General features: G+C 35.4%; 1 protein-coding gene across 1 annotated transcript in view; it reads left to right on the top strand.

The window, feature by feature from the left end:
• The window catches only part of AK9 (adenylate kinase 9), a 72,334-nt gene that overhangs the window by 18,937 nt on the left and 28,561 nt on the right, over positions 1-24,836 (top strand). The window contains exons 11-19 of the mRNA XM_072855643.1: positions 124-263; positions 349-529; positions 980-1,124; positions 4,068-4,201; positions 4,880-5,036; positions 9,061-9,172; positions 9,607-9,662; positions 15,411-15,512; positions 23,678-23,884. Of these exons, the coding sequence (XP_072711744.1) occupies positions 124-263; positions 349-529; positions 980-1,124; positions 4,068-4,201; positions 4,880-5,036; positions 9,061-9,172; positions 9,607-9,662; positions 15,411-15,512; positions 23,678-23,884 (1,234 nt within the window). The remainder of the gene's footprint in view (positions 1-123; positions 264-348; positions 530-979; positions 1,125-4,067; positions 4,202-4,879; positions 5,037-9,060; positions 9,173-9,606; positions 9,663-15,410; positions 15,513-23,677; positions 23,885-24,836) is intronic.

Here is a 24,836-nt window from a genome sequence, read left to right as displayed (position 1 = left end):
ATGTATTTTTCTTTTTAGGTTTGCTTATTTTCCAACAAAATATTTCAGAAAAGGCTAAGAACAAGGCATATATAGCCTCAGACAAAAATTACATATGCTGTTATTGTTTTTTTTAATAAACAGGATGAACTTTTCCGGGTTCTGTCGTCTTACAAACTAATAGCACACAGATATCGATGGCGTAGAAGCAGATGGGGACAAGCATGTCCTGTGGCTCTAAAGGAAGGTGATATTGTAATGGGAAACCCAGACTTGGCTGTCAGGTTAGAGGAATTTGACACTTTTTAATTATTATTTCTATTTTATAAGATAACTGGCTATATCTGTTAGCTTCTCTTCTGTTTTAAGTTTTCTAGGTAAAATGTATGTCCTGTCATCCCCAGAAGCATTGAAAACATTTATGTTGAATCCACGACCTTACCTGTTACCACCAATGCCACTTCCTCCTTGTAAAGTACTAGTGTTTGGTCCTCCATTCTCTGGAAGAACAACTATTTGTAACCTAATTGCACACAAATATAAAGGAAAGGTAGGTTTATAAATGTCTTATGTAACAAGGGTATCAGCTGAGGCTTGCGAATCAGTTAAGCACATTCTTATTCCTGTTGTGTTACTAACATACACGTTGCAAACATATGGATTACAGAGCAAACATAGTAATTTAGTGAAATTCATTTATATAAAAGTAGCAAAATTTCAAAATTTTTTTTATTTACCCTCTATGTAAGACAAATATTTGTGTCAGTTATTTGTCTTAGCATAAGAATATTATGAATAACTTTTGTATCTAAGATAATTAAATGTAAATGCAAATTAGAAATTATTTTTTCCGCAAAAAAACCTTGCATTTGAATGATATGTACATGTTTCTGAAATTTGCAGAGCTTTTCCAAATTCATTTCTTTGTATAGAAGTTGGATCAGATGCTATATTTCTCTTCCGTGATTTATTTTTTTTTTTTTCCAAATCATTTCACTAGGTTCTTGATATGGCCAAACTCATTCAACCCTATATGAAAGAATCAAAAGAAGACAACATTGAGCAAGTGCAAAGGGATGCAGTAGAAAAGGCTATAACAGCAGTGAAAAATAGGTTGGAATTGGAAAAACAGTCAAAAGAACCAGGTAAATAAGGTGTTCCATGGTCTTTTGAAGCTATCTTATTTGCTTCAGGTTATTTAACTGAAGCAATTGCTGTCACTTCAACTTATAAAATATTACAGAAGTTGTTAAGGTTCTTGTGCATTAAATATGAACTAAAAGAACATGCAGTGAAGGGGATAGCTGAGTAGAATTCAGTATTTTTGATCTTATATATAAATCCTCTGAAATTGAGGGCCACGAGTATGTAAGAGTTTTCTGAGCTCTTTTTGAAAGAAGAAATTGGTTCTGACTGATACTGGTTGGAAACTTTCCATTTGAATGACTTTCTGACAAGTTAAATCTCTGCAAAATTGAAATTTTCTTCAATAAAGCAGCTTGTCAGCTAGGCTGATGTGAACCCACAATCTACAAATTTTCCAATTTGGAGCAGCCTTCCAAGTATGCTGTCTCAGATGGCACACACATTCACAAGACTCTCCAGTTCTGGTCACATTTAGACTTCTTAAGGTGCGCAGGTTTTTGCAGCTTGATGAATTCAGAAAATATTTTGAAAAGGTGAAAATAACACGTTCTTTTAATATCTTTTAATCAGAATTTGGATATTTTTTTTTTGTAGGACATTTTGTGGGTTTTTTCCAAATTATTTCTTTTGAAATGAAAATTTTCCATTGAATTGGAACTGCCTTTCCAGTTAGCTCTAGTTATGATTCAAATGGACAATAAGGCCATTTTGCCTTATTCAACTAAGCAAGGAATCACCGTATTTGACTTACTCATGGGTAGATACATATCTAACAAGAAGTCAGTATATTCCTCTGGTGCTGGAGAACATAGAAGCTAACAGTGATACAAAAACCATTGGTGTTGCAGTAAAAATAATGGTGAACTATGACACCAAAATTAAAACCATTAAACAGTGTTATGTTCCAGATTCCTGGCAATGTAAATACTCTTGAGGACAGGTATGTGAAATCATATTAGGATTAATGAGAACTTAATCCTAATTAATAACTTTGGATTAATAACTTTAGGATTAATAATCCTAATTAATAGCTCAAACAATTTTATTGCAAAACAGAACTACACACAGATGAAGGATGTAAACTGTCATAGAAAGTAAGAAAGCTTCAGAAGGGGAAATTAAATATGTTTGGAAGCTTGAATCTAGATCTAGAGGTAACTATCCCAGAAAGTATTTCCTATTCCTAACAAAATTTAGTTAATTACCTAGTCAATTCTGCCTTTTGAGAGAATTATGCAAAAATTCTCTAAATATCACTAAAAATTATGCAAAAGACATATATCAGTTTAATTAGGTAAATGCCCCCGACTGTCCTGAGTGCTCTCAAGTCCAGTTCAGGGATAGACAGTGAGGCTATGAAACTCCACTGCAGTCCGCAGAGTTTCTGTCTACTGTCAGAGTAGGTCAGGAGATTGAAGCAGTTGTTGCTAAGGACTCAATATCCATGTCATGCACAGAGGGCTTTCAGACTAGCTGTATTGTGATCTTGTGGGTTGAACACTTAATGGTTTCAGCATAGTAAATGTGCATCTGGAAAGAATCAATTAGTTTGCATGTTCTAAGACTGCTTTGCCATGTGTACTAAAGCATGGGAAGGATCAGGAGATTCACTTAAAGCATACTCTTCTGATTCAAACTAAAAAGGTAACATGTACATGCTGGGAGAGTCCCAGTCTGTTAATGTGCTCAGATGACATCTAGCTCAAACAGAACCACATTGTTCTGTTTGGGGGGGAAATAAGGGAGGGTATTAATAGTAGCATTTTTTTCATACAGAACAGACTGACATTTCATCTCAACCAAGGAAGATAGATTATTAGGTAGATCCAATTAATGGACATTAATGAAATATATTTATAAGGATCTAAAATGGAAATTAAGTAAATGTGGATTGTGAGGTAGTTTTTACAGATTTCTTTGTCTTTTTAAAGAAAAACATTTGTTCCGTCAATTATATTCTTTCTTTAATTTATGACATTCCATACCAGCAAAAGATATTGAAGAGAGCACTAAAGAAAGATCTATTTCTTGAATGGGAGAAGTAGAATATATTATCTTTAGCTATGATAACTGTAAAGTCTGTTTGGTTTTGGGTTTGGGTTGTGTTGAGTTTTTTTGCAGAATGGAAACACTTAGTAAGATAATGTCCCTTTCCCAGGGAGCTTGTAACTTGGCAAAAATAACCTGATAATATGTAAATTTGTGCATGTAAAAAGTATCAACACAATCAGTGAAAAATCTTGGCATAATTACAGAAAGTAAATATGGCATTTTTTCCAAATTATACTCCTCACATAGTAGATATTGCAGGCGCTTAAAACAGTTCTTCACCAAATTTTATCAAATTGGTATGTAAACTGTGAACTAACTCTGAGTGTTCCTTAACAAATTTTTAAGCAATTACAGTCTGTTGTGTCAGCAATTAATAACAAAATACGGATCCAATATGAACGTTTTGTGCATCTTAGGGAATGCAGGCTTCTTGGTTGTTGACAATGTACTGTCTTGATGTATGATTTGTATTGATTTTTAAATTAATCTTGTCAACCTTTTGATTTAGGAATCAAAGAGAAAACAAATCAAAGGAAATTCTCAGGTGCTGCAGGTGCCTGATTGTTCTAGTACACAAATGTAATTCCATTCATATTGAAACAATATTTCACGTAGTGGTAGAAAATACTGTACAGTTAAAAAGGGGTTTTTTTGTAATGAGAGAGCAAACCAAGATCTTAAAACTTATCTTTATGAAATACCCTCTAGAACTGCATTCAAAAGAACTGTTATTTGTTTCTTTCTCAGTATGATTGTGTAATATTGCTTAAAATGACTGTTGCGCTGTAATTATGAAGTGGCTGGACTTAATTGCCTAGCAGTTATTCCTGACCAGAGGAAATAAGTATTTCAGAATTTTGTGAAGCACTTTAAAACATCTGTGTTGTTAGGAATGTCAGAGATAACTGCTGACCACCCAGAAGTTCAAGCGATGGTAGAAGAAGCCATAAAAAGTGCATCAGTCTCCGAAGTTACACTGTCACCTGAAATATATGCTGAAGTACTGGAGAGAGCTATTGCAGAGGTAAAACTACAAGTACTGTATAGCAAAGCACTTTTTTTTCTAAAAGCAACCTGTAACAGTTTATACATTATCGATATATGTTCTTAATTTTTCTATTTGAAAGATCCGTTTAGTTTATATCATGTAGTCTGAAAGCTAACATAGGATTGAGGAGAGACTGAGCAAGATCATGAAAGACAAATCTAATGAGGACTACTATATTTATATACACAAATTATTTCTGTCTTGCAAAGTAGCTGGGCTACAAATTGTTAAAGGCTGGGAAAATTGTCTGAGGGAAGTACTACTGTATGTTTGCCCTATTCTTATACTCTTAGTCACTATTAAGGAGCTCAACACCAGATACAAGTGTTTGAAAATAATTGTATATGAAGGTTTATCCAAGAATCTTGAATTGTTTTAAATTTTTTCACTGCTTTGTAACTATTGAAACTGGAATCTAAATTCTTTGTAGGCAACCTTAAAAAAATCACTGGCACATTAATCTCTTTTTGTTTAAAATGTCTTTATTTCATTCAGACGTATAAAGTTATAAATGTCTTACTTTTTATTGACATGAAATGACAATAGGGAAAAATCATAACATTCAGAAAACCATTTTGTATTGTGAAGTCTTTTTGAACAGCTCACAGACTATCTTGGTCTTTTCATGTTACTGAACCTGACATTTTATAACAGCTTATGAAGAAAAACAAAGACAGGTTTCCTGGTGCTCCAGAAAAAGGAGGATGGGTAGTGGATAACTACCCTCTGTCAGTAGATCACTGGTCAGCTTTATCAGAAAAAGGACTTTTACCTGACACTGTTGTCTGTCTGAAGGATACAGAAAAAGATGGTTAGTAAATGCATGGTAATGAAACTTAATATTTTCTTATTTCTGTGTTGATATCTGTATGCAAAGGACACTTACAGGAAAAACTAGTAGTTGTGTTCCATTTATAAAGTTTCAGGGGTCTAGAGAAGGAAGAATCAACAAGGGTACCCCAAATCTCTTACAATTTGGATTAAGGGAATTACACAGAATTGAAAACAGGAATGCTTTACAAAAGCAGTAAAGAAAATTTATTTATTTTTTATTTATAATAAAGCCTCCTATTTATAATCCTATTCACAATTTCCTCCTATTTACAATCAGCAGTAAATACCACCGGACTCTTGCAGTTTCTGACTTTTGTATTCTGTGTCTGGCTGGCCACCAGCTTGCAATGTGGCTCTTAGTCAAATTTCCCTGCCTGCACATTGGCTCCCCCACTTACAAAATCAGGTTATAGATATGAACTTTGTCTGAAAAAAAAAGCGAGGGGGAGAAATACCTGTATGTGGGTGTATTCTGTTCCCCATCCTGGGGTCAAAAAAAGTTGAGCTATTTCTTATCCAGACTGATACAGTAGCGTAGTACTCATAAATTCAGAGAAATGGATTTTTACTTTATTGTTTCAAGCAGGAAGGAAGGTTGGTACCAGGCGTGAAAAACTGAACAGATTTATACACTTGTAAAAGTTTTGCCTGCCAAATAATGTCTTAATGGATTATGCCTGCTTGATTCATACCACACCACAAGTTTCATTGCCCTGTGGCAATGTTTGATCATTACCTGTTCAACCCAGTCTATTATCAAAAGGTCTTTCAGTAGTAGTAGTAGAAACTTTCCTTCAAGAAAGGAATGATAAGTCTATTCATACTTAGTTCAAGAAAGCTCAGTAACTGCCCGATATTAGAATCCATCCAGAGAGCTTTTCAAATCCTTGTCCCTGAGTATAAAAATCAACCTGAGCAAATCAAGATTACACAGTTTATTCAGAACAGATTTCTTATTCTAAGGAAAAAAAAAAAAAAGCTTTTCAGAAGCATGTCATCTGATCCCCACAACTCAGCTACAGTACCTAAACTGCTTGGTCACATAGCTTTGTGAAATTTTGTAACACCTTAAAGATCTGAACTAAAAGTCTTCCAGTGTGGCTGGAGCTCGTATACAGACTAATACAGACTGAACGTTTCTCTGAGAAAGTTCTAGATCCAGTGTTAGTCAGAAAATCATATTTGCTGTTCCTGTCATTCAAGAAGACCTCATCTCAGATACTTGCAGGAAGAACTTAAGGACAAATTGCATTTCTATGCCTCATCTTTGCTTCTCAGATATTTCAAGCATATTGAAATGTTCATGAACCTAGTTTCTGGGACACAGTGTGTTGTCCTTTCTTACAACCACAAAAAGCACCTTATTCATGTAGTTGGCATGCAGTAATGTAATGTTAATACAGTGTACTAAATAACAAACAGCAGGAGTCAAGCTCTAGCCTTTTCTGCAGGGAGAGGACTGAGGTGGGAGAGATGCTTTCAGAATTACGTTAACTTTTACTTCACTTCTCAGAATTTAACAAATTAGTGAATTAATTGGATAAAATAAAAGGTTGTCTCATCATCCCTGAAAGGCTTTATTCTAGATCAGGCACTTTGGCAGTAGATAATTCTTCATGGGAACCATGTTGAAAACTGGTCAATAGTAACTGCCCCATTTTTTTCTTTCAGGAAGGGAAGAACTTGGGAGTCCGTAGCAGAGGCTTTCAAATAAAGACCTCTCTATGGCTTTCAAATTACATGCTTCCTTCCTGCAATGTACACCTTTCTGCCATTCCCACTAGTTCTCAAAACCTAGCTCTCAATTACTTGTTCTAATCTGAACAATCTATTTTATACTCTTGGTAGCCATCTCTTCCATGAAATCATCTTCTGTTTCTCTAGTCTGATAGATGGGAGATTCTTTAAAGCATAAGTGTAAGCCTTTCCTAGAAGTTAGAGAGGTCCTTCATGAAACTTAAATTTTGTGCTCACAACCCTGATGGTACCTCTGTTTGAACTAACACTGTTATAGGTTTTATATCACATAGCAGAAAAGACTGCTTTCTTAATTACAACCCATTTGCCCCGATGTATAAGTAGATTTCAGGCTTGGAATGAAATACACCATTCCCATTTTTACATATTTGAGATGATAGTGAGTCTATACCCTAATTTTATCCCTGGAGCTGTATCAGGCTTTCATATGAATCAATGACAACTTTTTTCTTTTCAAAGTTTCATTCACTGGAGGGATGAAATGATTTAACATATTTTAAATGATAAAGCATATATTTTTACTGTCACAGCTTGTAACAAGTCATGTGCAAACTGAATGCAAGTCACACTATTGAATAACAAATGCCTATCATAACAAATCGAAGTGAAATATAATACTGGCACAGAGATTTTCTTAACAGACTTCCAGCTGCATTGAAGTAGGACATTGCAAGAACATTGTTCTTTCAATGAGAATCAGCTGAGCTACCTACAAACCTGCTCCATTAGTAAGCTAGCTTATTTCTGGTTAATAACAGTAGCAGATACTCTCAGGTCAGCCACTTAGGACTTTGCTAATTTATTATCCATTATTCTAAAGGCTTATAGATCACTTGCTCAATTTGATCAAGTAATACTAAAATCCTTCATCAGATGAAACAATATTGAATCCTTTGAGTGAGAAACACGTGTGCTGGTACCCAATGAAGAAAGAATGGTTAGTTATAGTATAGTAATGGTGATTCTTCTGGATATTCTTCATACGATAATTCTGTAATTCAAGCTGCTTCACTTCAGTTCAATGTCATTGGGACTCTGAATAATGAAGTAAATTAATGCTCTTTGGCATTGCTGCTTTTCATAATACTGTGAGAAAACACAAAGATGGGACAGTGCATGCCTGGGCCACCAGGCAAAGCCACTGAAAACTCTCACAACTTTTTTGCAGAAGAATACCAAGACAGAATTATCTAAAGATGAGTTACAAACTAAATTTAAAAAAAATTCCCTTCACTCACCCTCCCTTTTTCAAAAATACTTTTAATTGAAAGTATCGGTTTAAAATATAAACTGTTCACACAAATTATAATCTGCTTCAAATCAACACCAATGTTCCTAACAGTTAAGTAACATGTTTCTCACAGTTCAAATTTAGATAAAAACACATTTTATGTTAGTTGATGATAGTAATCACGTGAGATATGGGAGGAACAAATATGAGTAAAGTGAGGTGAGAGATACAAGATCATAATGTCTGCTATAGGGTTTGGCTAAAAGTGTAGCTTGTTGCTTATGGATATGTTTCCTTGAATTTAGCTTTTTTTTTTCATTTTGTTCCTTTTTTTTTTTTTTCATTTGGGCAATTGTGTTAACTCTTTATTTGATTTCCACTAATTACTGTCGCTTAAATAATAATGTAGTTGTGGAGTTTACATTTTCACAGCATTTTGAGTCATTACTTTGTAAGCTATTCCCTGAACTAATCTAAACTGGCATAACTCCACTGATGGAAATGGATTTCAGCCACACAGCCGTATATCATAAATCTATTTGTCAAAGTAAATAAATCAGTAGAATTCCTAGTAGGAACAGCATATTCTTCATTTCTGTCAACCAGCTGTAGTAGTATAGGTATGTACATTCTTTATATTTTTATTTGAATGGTTTTCATTTGTTTCTTCATAGTTTTCTTTGTACACATATAAACAAAATAAATGCCAGCGTAATGCATGATACATGGAAATATAAGTTAAATCCTTTCAGTGCTGTCTCCCCTTATAGCCTTCATCATAACCTTCCCATATCCCAGACTCAGTTTATTAGGTGCTTGAAATTGAAAAGAAAGCTCTAAAACCTTAGAAAGCAACAGTATAGTAACATTTCAGTGGTATATATGCCTTTTCTTGGCTATAAAAAGAAGTAAGACATTTGTCTATCATTTATGAAATAATTTTCCTAACTTAAATAACTTTAGTTTTATATAGATGCATAAAACTCATTACTGTTGTGTAATTGTACTGCAGGAGTCTGTATACTACACAGAACATACTTAGCAAATAGGGATGAAATTAATTCTAAGATTTTGAAAAGACTAACAGATGAAGCATTACAAAAGAAAGAAGAAGAAGAAGCAAGGTAAAATATTCCAAATATCTGAACATATAAAATGAGCACAAGAAAATTCTAACCTTACTTTGTGTTAAAGGTATCAGTGCGTTTATCAACACAAATGTACTAAAACAGTACACTAAGACTAATTGTGATGTATAGGAATTAATCCAATATCTGTTAACTTTGAGGAATATCTCATTTAGATCAGTAAATACGTTGGCAGAAGATTCTCATGCTAAATGCACTTTCATTAGCCTTTCATTAGTCCAGCCTTTTGATACAATGAGACAATAACATTTTAGATGATAAAACATACTTGATTTTTATTTTGTACAACCCAAATTATATTTCAATTCCCAACAGTATATTTCCACATCTTTACTTTACATTTAATATATCTGCAACTTGCTTCAGTGGTATTTATATAAGTCTTAAGATGAATAATCTTTTACTTACAGAAGAGAAATGCTGACATCAGAGGAAGATCAATCTCTAGAGGCTGCTGAGGAGAAAGGTGAAAGTGTGTATCATTTGACTTCTATTTTATCCAATTGTGTTTCAAATCATTTAGCAATTTGGTTTTTATGCAGATTTTACAGGTTTGATTTCCTTTTTACATTCAGCATCTAGAAAAATGACTTTATATTACTATCTTTGCTTCCTTCACTGATTCAGGCACTCATTTCTATGTGTCATTCTTAATGGATGTTACAGAATAGAGATGTGTATTAAATCAGCCAACACAGTTACGGTTTTCAATAAATCCGAAGGACAGGACTCTCTATCTCCTCTAGTAACTTTTCTAAGCGGGTTATTGTGTGTATTGAAACTTCCTACTCATAAAAAAATCTGTATCCCCTCACAAGTCAGAAAACATTGTTAGAACTTAACCAATAGATAATAAGAAAATCGCAAAACTGTCTGATTTTCTGTTCTTCCTCCAAGAAGCTCAGCCTGAAGCAATTAAAGGGCAATGGAAATTATTTCAGGAGTGGATCTCTTAACACGCATTAAGAATTGCTGAATATGGTAGCAACATGCATTAAGAATTGGTGAATCCGGTAGCAACATACATTATGAATTGCTGAATCCAGTAGCCCTGTAGAGGTGAGGCTGCTGCAGCTCCACGTCCCCAGGACCATACAGTAATGAATCTGAGCATGTATACCCATTTCCCCTTTCATCCTCTTCTTACTCTGTTATCCATGCTTGTTCCTCCCCAATCCACTTTGATCTCTTCTTCTCCTTGCCTTTGGTCCTTCTCAGAAATGCCTCATAATATCATAAGTCTCTCACAATCCCAAACTGCTTTTCCTGGCATCCCCTAATGAATCTCATACCCTGTATGCAGTAATCCCCCTCAACCAAGGAGAGCCTCTCTGGCTGATTCATCTCAATAGATCTCACACCCACACAATGCCTTCATCATACTCTTTTAATGACCCTGAGGGCAGCCAAGTCAAGGTTATGTTTGTTCTGATTAGGTTATTGGGGTTCCCCCACCTATCATTGTTCCTCCCCTCTGTGCTTATAGAGATCAGCCTTCAATAACATAACCTAACAACATAAAAAATAACGGAATTATATGACTTACATGAGGTTTCCCCTCTAATAACAATATTAATAAAACATTTTGGGTAAAGACTTTCTTTCTTTGCTTCTTTCTATATTGACAGGACTGCATATTATTTTTGTTTAGCCACTCTTTATTTCCTGTAAAGATTCTACTTTTATATCAGAATTGTGCTCTACTTTGTTTCCAGCAATGGAAATATAATTGTCCTGGGCAGGACTGAATAATCTGTGAGGAGTGAGATTTTGGGGGCAGGCCAACTGTCACAAATAGGCTGGATTTTTTGCATCTCAGACAATTGAGATGAGTTGGGCCGGTTGGGTCAAGGTTTAGAATTAATTCCAGTTATTTTCAACATTTTTGAACCTCAACAGTCAAAAAAGTTGCAGGGTAGTACTTTCCTTTTTGCCTTCTTTAATCACTGCCTACTTTCTTAGAAGAATGTTGTTGTCTGATTTGGATCCACTGTCAAGATGAAGTATCATGCATGAGTATGTGTCTCTACATTAAGAACTAGGTTGGGGACTTCAGAGTATTTTCTTCTTCTGCTATGGGATCTCAAGGTTTCTCCATCATAGCCTAAATTATCACCTAAGGCCTGGAGCTGAAATTAAAAATTGAAGCGCATGAATTCACACTTTTTTTTTTTTTCTCTCAGCAGTGGGGGGCCTAGACTGCCATTACTGTCTTCCTTTCAAACATAACATACTGGTTTCTGTAGAAATATATTATGGCTTAAATTCTGTATTGTCAATATGTGTCACATACACCTTCTTTCGTTACCCAGTCTGGTGTTTATTTTACCTATATATAGCAAGGCCTAAGTCATAAAGGTAGTATAAGATAGACTGAATATGATAACATGCTTTTAATTTTTAATAAGGTAACATTTCACCTACTCTCTGAAAAAAATACTCTAGCTTTGTAGGGTTCTTTAAATTACATATAAACTTAAAAAAATTTCTACATTATAACTTTTTATAGTTTCTAATAAGACACATAGCTCTTCTCCAAAATGAATTAGTTCTAAAGTCTTAAATATAGTGTTCTACACAGATACTCTATTATCTCTCTCTCAAACAACAAAGTTCATCTTAGTTTTGAATATCTCACTCATTTTGATCTGAGTACATCAAAACAACAATTATTAATGATAGAATTAATAATGTCATATACACACTTGTGCTCTTAACATGTGATAAGTCCTTGTTCAGAGAAAATCATGTTTTCCTACGCCTACATTTCATTTCAATAATCAAATAGTGACTCACCAAAACACTTCAGTCAGGCTGCTCTTAGCCTGACATCTGCCATCAGCACATTGACTGCAGCTTTTCTCCCATGTGACATGTCTTTACAAAAATATAAATGAATGGTATGTTCACAGTTTTGAGGTTTTTTATATAGCAGTTACAGTATAAAAATGAAAACTCAAAAAAATACTCCGGAGCCCCAGTCATGCTCTTTTGATCTCTCATATATCATATCATATGGGAATGGTTTAAAGCTGCACCAGGGGAGGTTTAGACTGGACATTAGGAAGCATTTCTTTACCGAGAGGGTGGTCAAACGCTGGAACAAGCTTCCTAGACAGGTGGTCAATGCCCCAAGCATGTCAGTGTTTAAGATGCATTTGGATGATGCCCTTAATAACGTGCTTTAACTTGGTCAGCCCTGAATTGGTCAGGCAGTTGGACTAGATGATCGTTGTAGGTCCCTTCCAACTGAAATAGTCTATTCTATTCTATATAAATAAATGTGCATTTCAATAATTGCAATTTTTGTAACCTCAGTGGGACACTGAAGTAACTGGGATTACTTCAGGGGGATTGCTTCAGTAACTGGGATTGCTTCCTTTTAAACACAAATGATATTATAGTATCATTTGTGTTTAAAAGGAAAAAATGGTTCCAGTAATGAGCAAGGTACTTACACGTGTCTTAATGAGAGTGAAAGTAAATGGAGAAGGAGACTTTGGGTAAATTTAACAAATGTATTATTTAAGTGAGTTAGGAAGCTAAGTTCAATGCTGAAAATGTCTGTTGAAGGTACACAAAACAATTTATATGGTAACTCTTGCTTGTAGTATCTAGCTGAAAATTATAGCCCCACATCTTTTTCCATGTCCCTTGACACAATTATTTTGAGTTTACATTATTTTCAGGAATTTCTTATTGTATTTAAGCATTTTTGCAGCAGCTTTGCATGCGTATGGATTTATTTATACTAGGAGACAGCTATATGACTTCATGAGAATACATTTCAAGCATTGTAGAAGAGTTATATAGCTTCAGGTAGATCTGTGGGTTCACTCCAATCTTCCTGAAGTAAAACTTGGCATATTTCTTTCCTGCCACGTTTCAGCAATAAAATACCCCATACAATTGATCTTATCCGCTGAAGCAAACAGTTGTCATATTTTAAGACTTTATTTTCTGTACTTTATTTGCCACCCCTGTTTTTCTGCCAGAGATTACCCCCTTCGTATAGCAAACTCAACTGGAGCACACATATGCTTACATCTCAGTCACCGTAGCTCAGCGTGGTGTGGTGGTGTGTTAGTAAAACCCCATCTTCACTGACGTCTCTTCTGCTACTCTTGCTATTTGGGCAGAAGCTCTTGCAAGAAATAAATGGGTAGCTGGAGCTGATAATTCCAGCCATCGCCTCCCGTGCTTGTCCTTCACAGCTGTTAATATCAATATTCATTATAAACTCTTTAATATTTATCCCACACACACTCCCTTTTTCATATTACAGATGGTGAAGGGTTGAATCAATACCCATCTCTTTAGATTTTATTTTATGTTCTTGCTTTTTTATTTTTATCATCATGTTAAATTCAGTAAGATATTTTAAACAACAACAAAAAATAAATATAATAATAATTAAACCTGTACATGTCAGGACATTTCCTCTTTAGTCTTTGAAGAGAAATGCTTTTTGGAATCACTTGTAATTATAACATTTACCAGGCAGTTGATGTTTGCTCAGTCCTACAGTCTCTAAGTATATTTCCTTTGTTTTTCTTGGCTGGCTTGCATCCTGATTTGTTTTTTTTCTACCTCTAACTGGAGGCTTTTCAGTGAGAGAGTTTGAACAAGGAGAGTTTATTAACCTGCAGACAAGGGATAGCGAATTACTTGTACCACAAACTTCAAAGCAAACTGTAGTGATATTAACTTCACAGTTTGTTCAGTCTTTGAGCAAAGTTGCATGATCTTCAAAGCCACTTTCTGCCCTCCTTCATAAGCCAGATATGGTAATTACATTCTAATACCTGTAATCAGAGCATTTTAGGCAGAGAAATTTCAAAATTTGAAACAGAAAGGTTATGAACAACTTTCTCAGTTAGATCCCAAATACCTTCAGTTCTTGAATTCTTTTAGTCTCTCATTCAGAGAAATAAAGGCTAAAGGATATTGGTTTAGTACAGCTATGCAGAAAAAAAGAAAAAAAGCCTATGATTAGAGCTATCGGCCTCTCTGAAAGCTCTTGTCACTTTCTAGGCATCTATAAGAAAAAGGACATCTTCTTAATTTAGTTTGTTTAATGTCTGTCCATCTGTCTTCCTTGACCCTATCCAGCACCAGTCTTGTAAATGAAATCTCTTAAGTATTTAGGCACAATGCAAAAATTCAGACATGCCACAGCTGTTTCCATTCTGTGCCACAGCTATTTCCACTGAAGTCTCCAGGACTGTCTGTGATTAAGTTATGTATGCATGTGAGAATTTGCATTTTGACAGCCTTAACAAAGTGTCTTCCATTCTGCACATATTTTTCTGCATGTCGTTTTCCTCTTTTCGTATGTTATGGACTCTTATTTATTACAGAGCATCAAAACTCATTTTGCTTGACTGCATTCCTATATATACCAAAAGGAAATAAAGAACTAGAATAAGTGAAGAATTTTCTCAATTTGACACATGCTAAAGGTTGTGGGGTTTTGTCTGCTAACCATATAAGAAGATGCTTGTTTACGAGATAAAGTTTCCTGATTCTCCATAAATCAGAAATTCAATGTTTCCAACCTGTTTTTCATTATGTTTGTGGTTTATTTGCCAAAAAAGAGATGTACATGAAAAAAAATGCCGTAATTTCAGATTTTAAAATACATTCTTGTTTAATATGATTTGAGTTCTGGGTAATCATAACATGTACTAGTGGTGTTTTATTACTCTAACAATGGTCTAAGGACATAAGCAAAACAAGGCTTGTAGGAAAAAGTAATATACTTTATTGACCAACTGATACAGTCAGAAAAATTACACCAGCCTTCAGGTGCACAAGCCCTTCTTCAAGTCAGAAGCAATTCCGCCCAAAGGAGCTGTTCTGTAGAACACCGAATGCACTCTTTTACAAGGCCTTGTTTTTGAGCATAGTTTGAGCACAGAACACATAAATTATAATGAATGAAAAATATTCTTATGTAAAAGCACTGAATTAAATAAAGTACTTCTCCACTTTATTCACAGTCATGTGGCATCTGATAGATGGTCTGCCTTTCCCCACAGATCAGGTAGCTGATCTTAAAATGTTTTGGTCATTAAAGTAACTAACTCCTTTTTTGCAGGTGATCAAATATAAGTTTTGCAGTGTGATCCAAAAATATCTTTATTTCTATAGTGCCTCCGTCACCCCTCAATGTGTTTATTGAAGTTACTAATGATTTTATTTGTGCCAACAGAATTTGAGGACAATGATGAGCAGCTTCCACCTGAATCTGAACAAATGCCCCAGAAACAGTCCAGTGACTCTGCAGGTTATGAAGAAGAATCGAAACCTACAGGTTGGCCTTGTAGCACATATGATCTCTCTTACTTGCTAGTATCAAGAATTGTATGCCTTCCTTTTCTGCAAGCTTTTACTATTGGCTGTAAATATAATTCCTTACCTTAACTTTTTTTTTTAAGAAGTTTATAATGGAATAGTCAGGTTCAAGTTATTTAAACACATAAATGCAATTAAAGGCATGTTGTTATTTCCTGTTAAAAATAATGCACCATGTATTTGCACTTTGAAAACCAACGAAATCCCATTATTGCCTCTACTGCCTAAATACCAAATTAATAAATGTGTACAGGGATCTATGGAAATAACAAATAAAGTGAGCATTGCTGAAATTCCAGGTTGACATAACCTCTTGTATTCAGAAATCCATGAGCACTCTCTACAGGATGAAGAGATAAGGGAGGGAAATCAGAGGAAAAAAACTTTAGAAAGTCAATCTCATGGATTGTGACCCCCAAAAAAAGAAAAAGTAGAAAGAAGAAAATACCAGGAAAAAATGGGAAAAAAAACCTCAGGAAATAATCAAATTGCAGTATTCACCAACACCTGCATGTGATTTTAACAAACCCTGGTTCTACAGACCATTTTAAAATTAATATTATATACACATTAATCAGAAATTACTAGTTCATTCCCTGTGGCAAGGGAACTTGGGAAAAATGGAAATGGATGAATTTTAACGTTGGATGTGAATGATCAAAATATGTCCTGTACTTTTCTTAGTCATCCATTGTCCTGCTAACGGCTTGCTAGATTTCACATGGAGTCATGTTTTCTTCTTTTCGGTATAAGGTAAAATTCTGCAGCACATGGAACTCCATAGAACCATAAGCTAATGAAAAGATATACGAAATCCTGTAGTAGCCTTCTCTCAAAAAACACTTTGAAGGCAACTAATCTTTAAGGGAGATGGTCTGCTTTAGTTTTTAAAATATACATTTTAGCTTTCATCTACTAGAATTTTTAGAATATGTTAAAGTCCAAAAGAGAAATAAATCCAACATAAAACATTTTATTTTAAATAGCAAGTTGTTAAATATACACATTTTTATGCATTAGAAAGAATCAACTTAATCTGTAAACTGAACTGCTTTTTTTCCAAACACCATAAATCAGTACACACACAATGTTTGTATACTAAGTACATTTCACTGTAATATGCTGAAAATTATTTGGCCACATATATTTATAAGTAAGTAATGAAAAGTCTGTATAAACAAACTACATGGTCTGTTTCAAAAAGACAAATGAAAATACATTCATAATGAAATACACATCAGTTCCAAGGAATGGAAGTGTCACTGTTATCCTACATTTTGCCTTTCTGTTTATTTTGATCGTTAAACACTAATGAAGAAGACATGTTGGCTTCTGGTGTCTCTGTCTCAGCTTTGGCAGGGTTTGAGAGGGGAGGAAAGAAGGATTTTTTCATCTTTTTTGTTGCTGAATATGGACTGAGGGCAGAACAAGTCATATCTAATACTAGCAGAACACTGGGAAAAAAGATATTAAAGGCTTTCCTTCCCCAGCAACTCACTTGGAGAACGTGGGAGCAGAAAGCCTTTGAGGATTGTTTGTCTCTATGGTAACTATGCTCTGTAAAAGCACAAAAGACACAGAGCAAAAGAGTATGAGAGATTGCCATACAGTCATTCCCTGTGAAAGCTCCAGATTTAGGGCTGGGGAGGATTGCTTCCTATCACCTCTGTGATAAGGAAAAGAAAGTAAGAAGAGCACTGTTAGACAGACTGCCACCTCCTCTGAAGGAAACTTGTTTGCATTTTTAGATCAATTTATTTTTAAACTATTGCTGTCTTTTCAAGTATTTTTCTTGACTATGTTTCTTATTTCTTTAAAAATATCTTCTCACTGTAAATCACATCTGCAAGCAGAATTATTATAAATTATATCTAATAGCAAAGGTACAGCTGCCTTACTTAAAAGTATTTTCAATATTTTTGATCCCTGAGACCTAGTTTGAAACAAACCAAATGCCAGGAAGGTAACATTTTTGTCATAATAAGGTTCAAATACCTGAACCAAAACCAAACAATGTTTGGGTTGTCCAATTTTTGGGTCGTCCCTTTTCCCTAGGAATGTAATCCTTTTTTCTTTTGTTACTTCTCCCCTCTTTCTAGGGGAAAGTTTCTCCAGTTCGCTTAGGCCTGTGTAATGTATTTAAAAATTCCGTAAGTATGCAATAATTGCTGCTAGATAAGCTTCCTTAAGCAAGAAAACTCTCAGATAGAGGTAATTTGATAGAATTATGTGCGTAGAGTAGAGATTCAAAGCTGGAACACAGGCTGGTCCATCATTTGCTAAATACAGCCTATCAGGAGATGTGTAACATGAATTGTAAGTGTTTCTGAGATTAAGGTTCATACGGGAAGCACTCTATTGAGTGGATTTGTTACCATGTTCAATATTCTGTCTCAGATGATGTCAAATATTAATTTAAATCCATTATTCTGCCTGTATATTTCCAAAGTTTCATGACCTACTCAGAACTGAGAGGTTTTTAAAGGGCAGCCTTATAAAAGACAATTTGTTGAAGGCGAGATCCAGACAGCCCACGTTACCATCTTCCATACGTTATTGCTTTGAATAGAGCTGTGGTTCACAAGGCAGCACACGTGATTTCTACAGTGTGAATGTGCCAGGGATAATACGTGCAAAAAGCAGTTAGCGTAACCTAGTTATTAATGTGTCCTTGGCTTATTTTCTTAAAATCTGTGTTCCTAATGGGATCATCATTACATAATGCATTAGTGCTGCCCAAATTTAAGCAGGTTTTACCTGGCTACATATCTGTCTCATTTGGAATACATCATTGCAGAATGCAACATAATTAATTGTGACATTCACACAACATCTTTTAAGGTACATAAAAAGGAAGGTATTTTCATGTTCCTATTTAGAATCATGGCAAGAGACAGAAATGTCATTGCAGGGGATAACTAATGTAATGATATATATAGAATGAATGTGTAGTTTAGTAAAATGCAAATGTTTATAAACATTTTCAAGAAAAAATTAAATTCTAATTCAAGATCAGACTATTTGAAATCTGCAGGGTGTTTCTGCCTAATGATATGCACTTTTGGTTTATGTTTGGACTAATAATCATTCAAATAGCAGGAAGGTTAGCCACTGAGGTGTCAGTCCAATAGCTGTGTTGTTCAAAGCTCTAAAAAAAGAGGGGAAATGCATTAAGTACTCTTCGTTATAAAAGATTACAAAAATACTTGCCAATACTTATCTGTAACCTGTTATTTAAAAATGGCTCAATTAAAGTTTTGCGGTTCACCTTGGGGACAGCATGTCAGGACACTGTGAGGGCCAGCTGCTCCGAAGGGAACAGGGAGCTGGGAGCAGAGTGTGGTAATACAGCCATCAGGACACCCGGCAGCCAGAGCCCGTCCCACCACCCCAGCCAGGAGCAGGGCAGCTCCGGCCCTGGGCATTGGGCACCTCCCTGGGGACAGGGACGAGCTGAGGCCAGGCTGGGATGTCAGCCCATGGGTGGGCCCAGCTCCGCACAGCCCATGGCCATTGCAGGGCTGTGGGGAGGTGGGGACCAGCCCTGCTGCGGCATTGCTGGGGCAGGGGCTGGCGGCCCGGGGGGCTGACATGGAGTCCTGGGCCGTGGGCGGGTGGAGGGAGCCCCTGGGGCCTGGGCAGGGACAGCCAGGCACCGGGGTGCCCTGAGGTTCCTGAGCCAGCATATGAATTGCCATAGAGGGCCTGATTTATTTCAAATCTTAGTTTATCGTATATATAGTAGAGGTAAATGGGGGTATTGAAAGAATGAAAGTTTCAGCCTCATAAGTGGAAGAATAAAATTCTTAAAAGCACCTAAGTATCTAGAAATTTACTGTATTTCTAGAGGACTACGCATTAAGACCCAGACCCATCACGAGATGTAGACATTGCAGTGCCCAAAACTGCCATACTAACTTTTAAGTGTCTGGCTTCATATATGGAATTAAGGGTTGTAGAAATAAGCACAACAAGTAGCAAACTAGCAAGGGGCCAACCTTAGTGAGCCATGAAGGAATGTCAAAAGGAGGCATGTATTTGAAACCCTGCATCTTTTTAAATTTGGCCAATGACAAAAGAATGGGAGTCCCGAACTCTAGCTCTTTGGCAATTAACTCACTGGAGGCAGGGCACTGGCTTGCTTTCTTCTAGATGACAGTAGCAGCACTGACCTTTGCTATAATAGCTTCATAGGTAGCTTAGCCATCCAAGTCAGAAAAATTTGTTAGATGTGTTCCTTTCCTGCAGGCGTTCACATATCCCAGCTGCTATTGACGCTTCCAGGCGATGCTTTAGTTGGTAGCATGTTAGACAAACGTTAGGCAGCATCTCTACTCTGACCATTATGTTTAGTCCTGTTTCCTGCCGAATCTTATTGGTACCTAATCATGGAAATCCAGCTACATTGTACTTAGTAATAGCATTTTTTGATCTGGCTCTGTTTTGGAAAATTAAATGTGGCATTTGTGGATTTCTTCAACAATCCACAAGAGAAGATTGAGGGACGTTCAGTTCTGGGAAGAAATACTAGTTTTCTTAAAGAAGAAAATTGTAACAGGGCAATCTAGCTCTTCATGAGCCAGAAAAATTGTTTGGATTTTTCAGGCTGGAGCAAACTCAGAATGAATGTTACAGTGCTGCAATTTCACATAGTGACCACTGGCCTGCTTAATGCCAGGGAGTAACCATAAAACACTGTTTTTTTAATGTTTTGGGGTTTTGTATTTTTAAGAAAATAGTCAAAGCTTTTAATGTACAAGGCATTACGTAAGGCCTTCATTTTTAGTAATATCTCTCCTTTTTATGTGTGGGAAGTTATATAAGGAAAAATAGTAGTAATGGTCCTTTTTTGTAAAAATCAATAAAAGTTCATTGGAATACACTGAACCTGTTCTTGCTTGTGTCAAAATCTGTTCCTGCTCTTTCAAACTCAAAGCAAGACAGAAAGAAAAATAGGAGGGGAAAATTATAGCAAAGTAGAAAATCACTCCATCCACTGTTGAAACTCTTCCTTGCAGCTTCATTTCTGGCAAAAGAGAAACACAGCATACACTGTTAGTCCCAGCAAACTTATAGTAATATCAGACCATTTAAGTCATTGCTCTCAACTGCTTTTCTGTCTGTTAGCTGAAGGCACTGATATCAGACTTATTAAACAGAACACAAAAGAAAAATGATAAGAAAAAGAAGAAAATCAGAATGAAAATTATTTGAGTGCAGGTAATGGAAATAGCAGCAACAACACCGCATTGCTACTGCTGGAGACTGTTCATGATTTAGTAAGGACAAGGTGGTGATAGTGTCATCTAGGCACCTCTGTATCTTCTTCTAGCTGAGACAGAATTGTCTCAGGACTTTCAGGGCCTAACAATGTCTAAATGGATACCAATTAACACTTAGACTTGATGATCTTAAAGGTCTTTTCCAACCTAAATGATTCTGTGATTCCGTGATTCTAATTGCAGCCCTAGGAACTAATGAGTATCTTTCTCCTTTTCTGTTAATGTGTCAATATCAAGTTTTTAATTCAATATCTGCTGTCAATATCGAGTTTTTAATTCCTTCTGGCTTTTTCAGCAAAATGGACAGCAGTGGAAGCAGCTATCCCTTTGTTCTTTTGCTCACCAAGTATGACAACACATTTGGTATGGTTTTGTCATGTTTACCATGGATAGTACCTGTGAATTTCTTATTTATATTAATGCATTCTTTCAATCTTTAGCTTTTGTTTACTTTTCATGAGACAGTGTTAGGAGACAGGCTTGGAATTCTCTGATCTTAAATAACTGACACTACAAATTTCTGCACAATGTATCTTAAGAGATTAAAGTCTTGTCTTGTCTTGTCCCTTACTCATTAAACAAGTTATTGTATGCAGACATGGCTTCATTGAAGCCAAAATTTTTGTGAGAGTTTCTCAGTCCAAGTATCCACAGACGGAAGCCATGATATAATTTTTTTTAATTTTCATTTTTTTATTAATTAATTTTTATGTATTAAGTATTACTATTATTATCATAATTTATATACTCCTTGTTCTAGAGTGTATTGACTGGCAGATGGGATTTACATCCACACTCCTTTTCCTTGTATAACTATGGGTGACTTCTAGCCTCCAGAGAAATGGGTTACACTTTTGCATCTCATTGTTGGTACTTAGAATTACTCCACACATACATACATCTGTATTGCTTCATAGCACCAGTATTTAGGTTCTATAGGTCATAGGTATAACATGCCTTTGTCTGCGAAAGTAAGCGTATTCGTAAGGTCCCTATAAGCGTATACCTGAGAAAATGCAGAGGGAACAGCACACACAGTCATGCTCCAAGGACATGGTAAACCTAGTCTGCTGTTGCTTGCAAGGGCTTTGCCCATGGTGTAAGAGAAGCTGTTCCTGAGAATCCTGTGAATAACACAGTAACTTTGAAGTATGATGCGACTCCTCTGTTTTTGGGGAGGACCTTCAGCCTTCAACACCTGCATGTTCTCCCTACGCTCAATAGGATAAATAGAGGCGACATCCATGTCTCCCTGGACAATGTGTTATCACAGTAATTTTAGCATGCTGATCCATTTCACTGGGAAGAGCCAAAATGTCTCAACAGATAACTTATTCTAAATGGGAATTCCTAGTATTTGAAAACCATTTTTTTGTTTGGAGTTTTTAAAGTTATTATCAATGAGGAGAAAAATAACTTTTCCTTGAAATTGGCACCAATTCTTTCATGATATTCAGTATTTTTATAATGCATATACAGCACATCATTTATGCCATTATCTGCTGTAAACTAATTTTTCATTACACATGTATGACCAAATTGTCTCTGAATACATAACAGATAATCTCTTCATTAATTTCTGTACATTTATAACAATGCACAATTGGAAAGATGCATTCATAACACTTAAGAAGCCTGGTTTAGTGGTTAAATCACTCAAATGAGGCTTGAAAGTCAGAAGAAATTAATTCCCTCTTTCAATTCTGTTGCAGGCTTGGTTGTAAAATGGAAGTATTCCAGTTGTCTGAACAAATAGATCTAAACTTCAAGCTGTTTTACACCCACAGTTTCTGTTTCATATAACTGGTAAAAGTGTGTTTAGCATCTCTGCAAAGATTAAACATTAGGTATCCAGGAACTGAGACATTCCCATTACAGATCACTTTTAAAAGGTGGATCATAATCTCTGTGTTACCTGTCTTGCCTCATTTGTTAGTTATGGTTAGAAGCATCAGTTCTAATTTGTTTTAAGAGCTCTTATATTGCATGGTTTAGTGTTTTAGCTCACTGCTTTGCCTTTATCAATTTAGGATTTCAGTCTTTGATACCATCCCTCATATCCTTGATATTTACACTGGATTTCTCTCCCTTCTTTTTCCTTTCTCCCCTAAATCTTCTATTTTCTCTGCAATTTTGCCATGTTGATCTTTATATATCTGTGTGCCTTTGTTTGAGTAAATGAACGTTTAATTCACTAACAACTGTATATTGAGATCTTATGCCAAAGAGGAAAAACACCTAGGAGTATGCATTATATTTCTATTCACATAAAGAGAATATACTCCACTTGAAAAAGAACAGATACCTAACATGCAACCTGAACACTCCACAACAACTTCAGTAACTGAACCTGAACCAAGTCAGAACATGAAGTTGGTTCTTTGCCGTGTATGCTAGCTTTCCTACTCTATTTCTTCCTATACTGGCATGTTCCATAGGAGGCATGACCATATGGATAGCCTGTCAAAAACTGTTCATCATTAAATCATAATTTTTAAATTAATGTATATTCCTTCTATTTCTTTGCGGAAAGAGTCATTATATTTATTTGTGTGCTGATTTAAATAACCATATGCAAACTTAGTTAAGTAATTTGACCTTGTTTATTTTCCTGGAGAAGCATCAGTATATACTATATCAACATAATTAATTTGGCATTTTCAAAGTGTCTTTGTAAAGTAGTAATATAATAACTCATAATTATGGGGGGGAGGAAGCAGCATTAAAAAAAATATGCCACCATATTTGAGGAAAATAAAAATAATCCTAAAGTGTAATAATAATTTTTAAATGCAGAACATTTTAGAGGAGCATTGCCTTCTATATACTCTTTGATTTTCAGAAATCATGCTACCTGAATTTGCAGAGGATGATTTTCCAGATATACCGGAAATGGAAATAATTAAAAGGAAGATTGACCTTTTCATGCATGACTGGCAAACAGTGGAGTCAGAAATCAAGCAGTCACCTCTAGTTCAGGTTGTTGCTTTAGAGATTGCTGAGCAAACTCCAGAAAGTCTGCTTAATCAAACTGTGCTGGTTATGGAAAGTAAGTAATACTGTTTATGTGATTTACACTTAACCGACCAAGAGGGATTTTGGAGAGCTTGTATGATTAATATATTGGCGGGGGGTGGGTTATACTCAGCTCTGTATTACTCACATGAAGTGGGAACAGGACATGCTGTGTTCTGTGGGTGAGCTGAAGAGCACACTAGCAGCCTTTAAGACATAGGACGAGTGGGGAATATATATATTTGAAAAATATATATATGGCTATACAGATATGTATATAATAGCTCCCTAAACATTCTGACAGCACAGTTCCCCAGTTACTTGCTCTATTTGTTCATGTCAGGATACTGGTTTGAGAAATGGACAGATAACAAAGGTTCACTAATGTACAATATTCACTGAAGTCAACGAGACTTTCACGGTGCGTAATAATCTAATGTACCCACCTGCATAGATTGTGTTTCAAGACTGGATTTTTATAGTCTTGATATTTTTTTGGCAAATTACCTTTCTTCACTTGTGTGCTCAATCCTCTAACAATTTTGAGTACTGGATAAATAATATTAATACTATATTTTTCCTATCATTACTACAATACAAGTGTTTTAGTAACCAAAACATCTATTGTGCTAGCTTTATAATCAAATAAAATTTGACTGATTATTTTCCCCAATGAACAATAGGAAAAAAACTGTTGCAAACAGTAATGGCACTATCTGCGTGTGTTTGTATGATACTTTTGTACTACAAGTTCCCATTGAAAATACCAATTTACTTCAACCAAAAAGCAACCAGTAGAATTTCCATTTTTGGAGGAAGCAATATATTAATTCCTACATCCACGGAAAACATTTTGTTCTATGATAGGAGAAATGCAATATACAGTGGGCATGATTTGCTTTCACATATGTCCTTATTTTTATGGACAAAGAGAATATATTCTGGCATAGCCAAATGAAAAATATTGAAACAGAAAAAAAAAATTA

The sequence above is a fragment of the Ciconia boyciana genome, chromosome 3, assembly GCF_034638445.1.
Source record: "Ciconia boyciana chromosome 3, ASM3463844v1, whole genome shotgun sequence".
NCBI classification, from domain to species: Eukaryota; Metazoa; Chordata; class Aves; order Ciconiiformes; family Ciconiidae; genus Ciconia; species Ciconia boyciana.
Note: the sequence above shows the minus strand (reverse complement) of the source record. Positions and strands in the feature narration are given on the sequence as shown.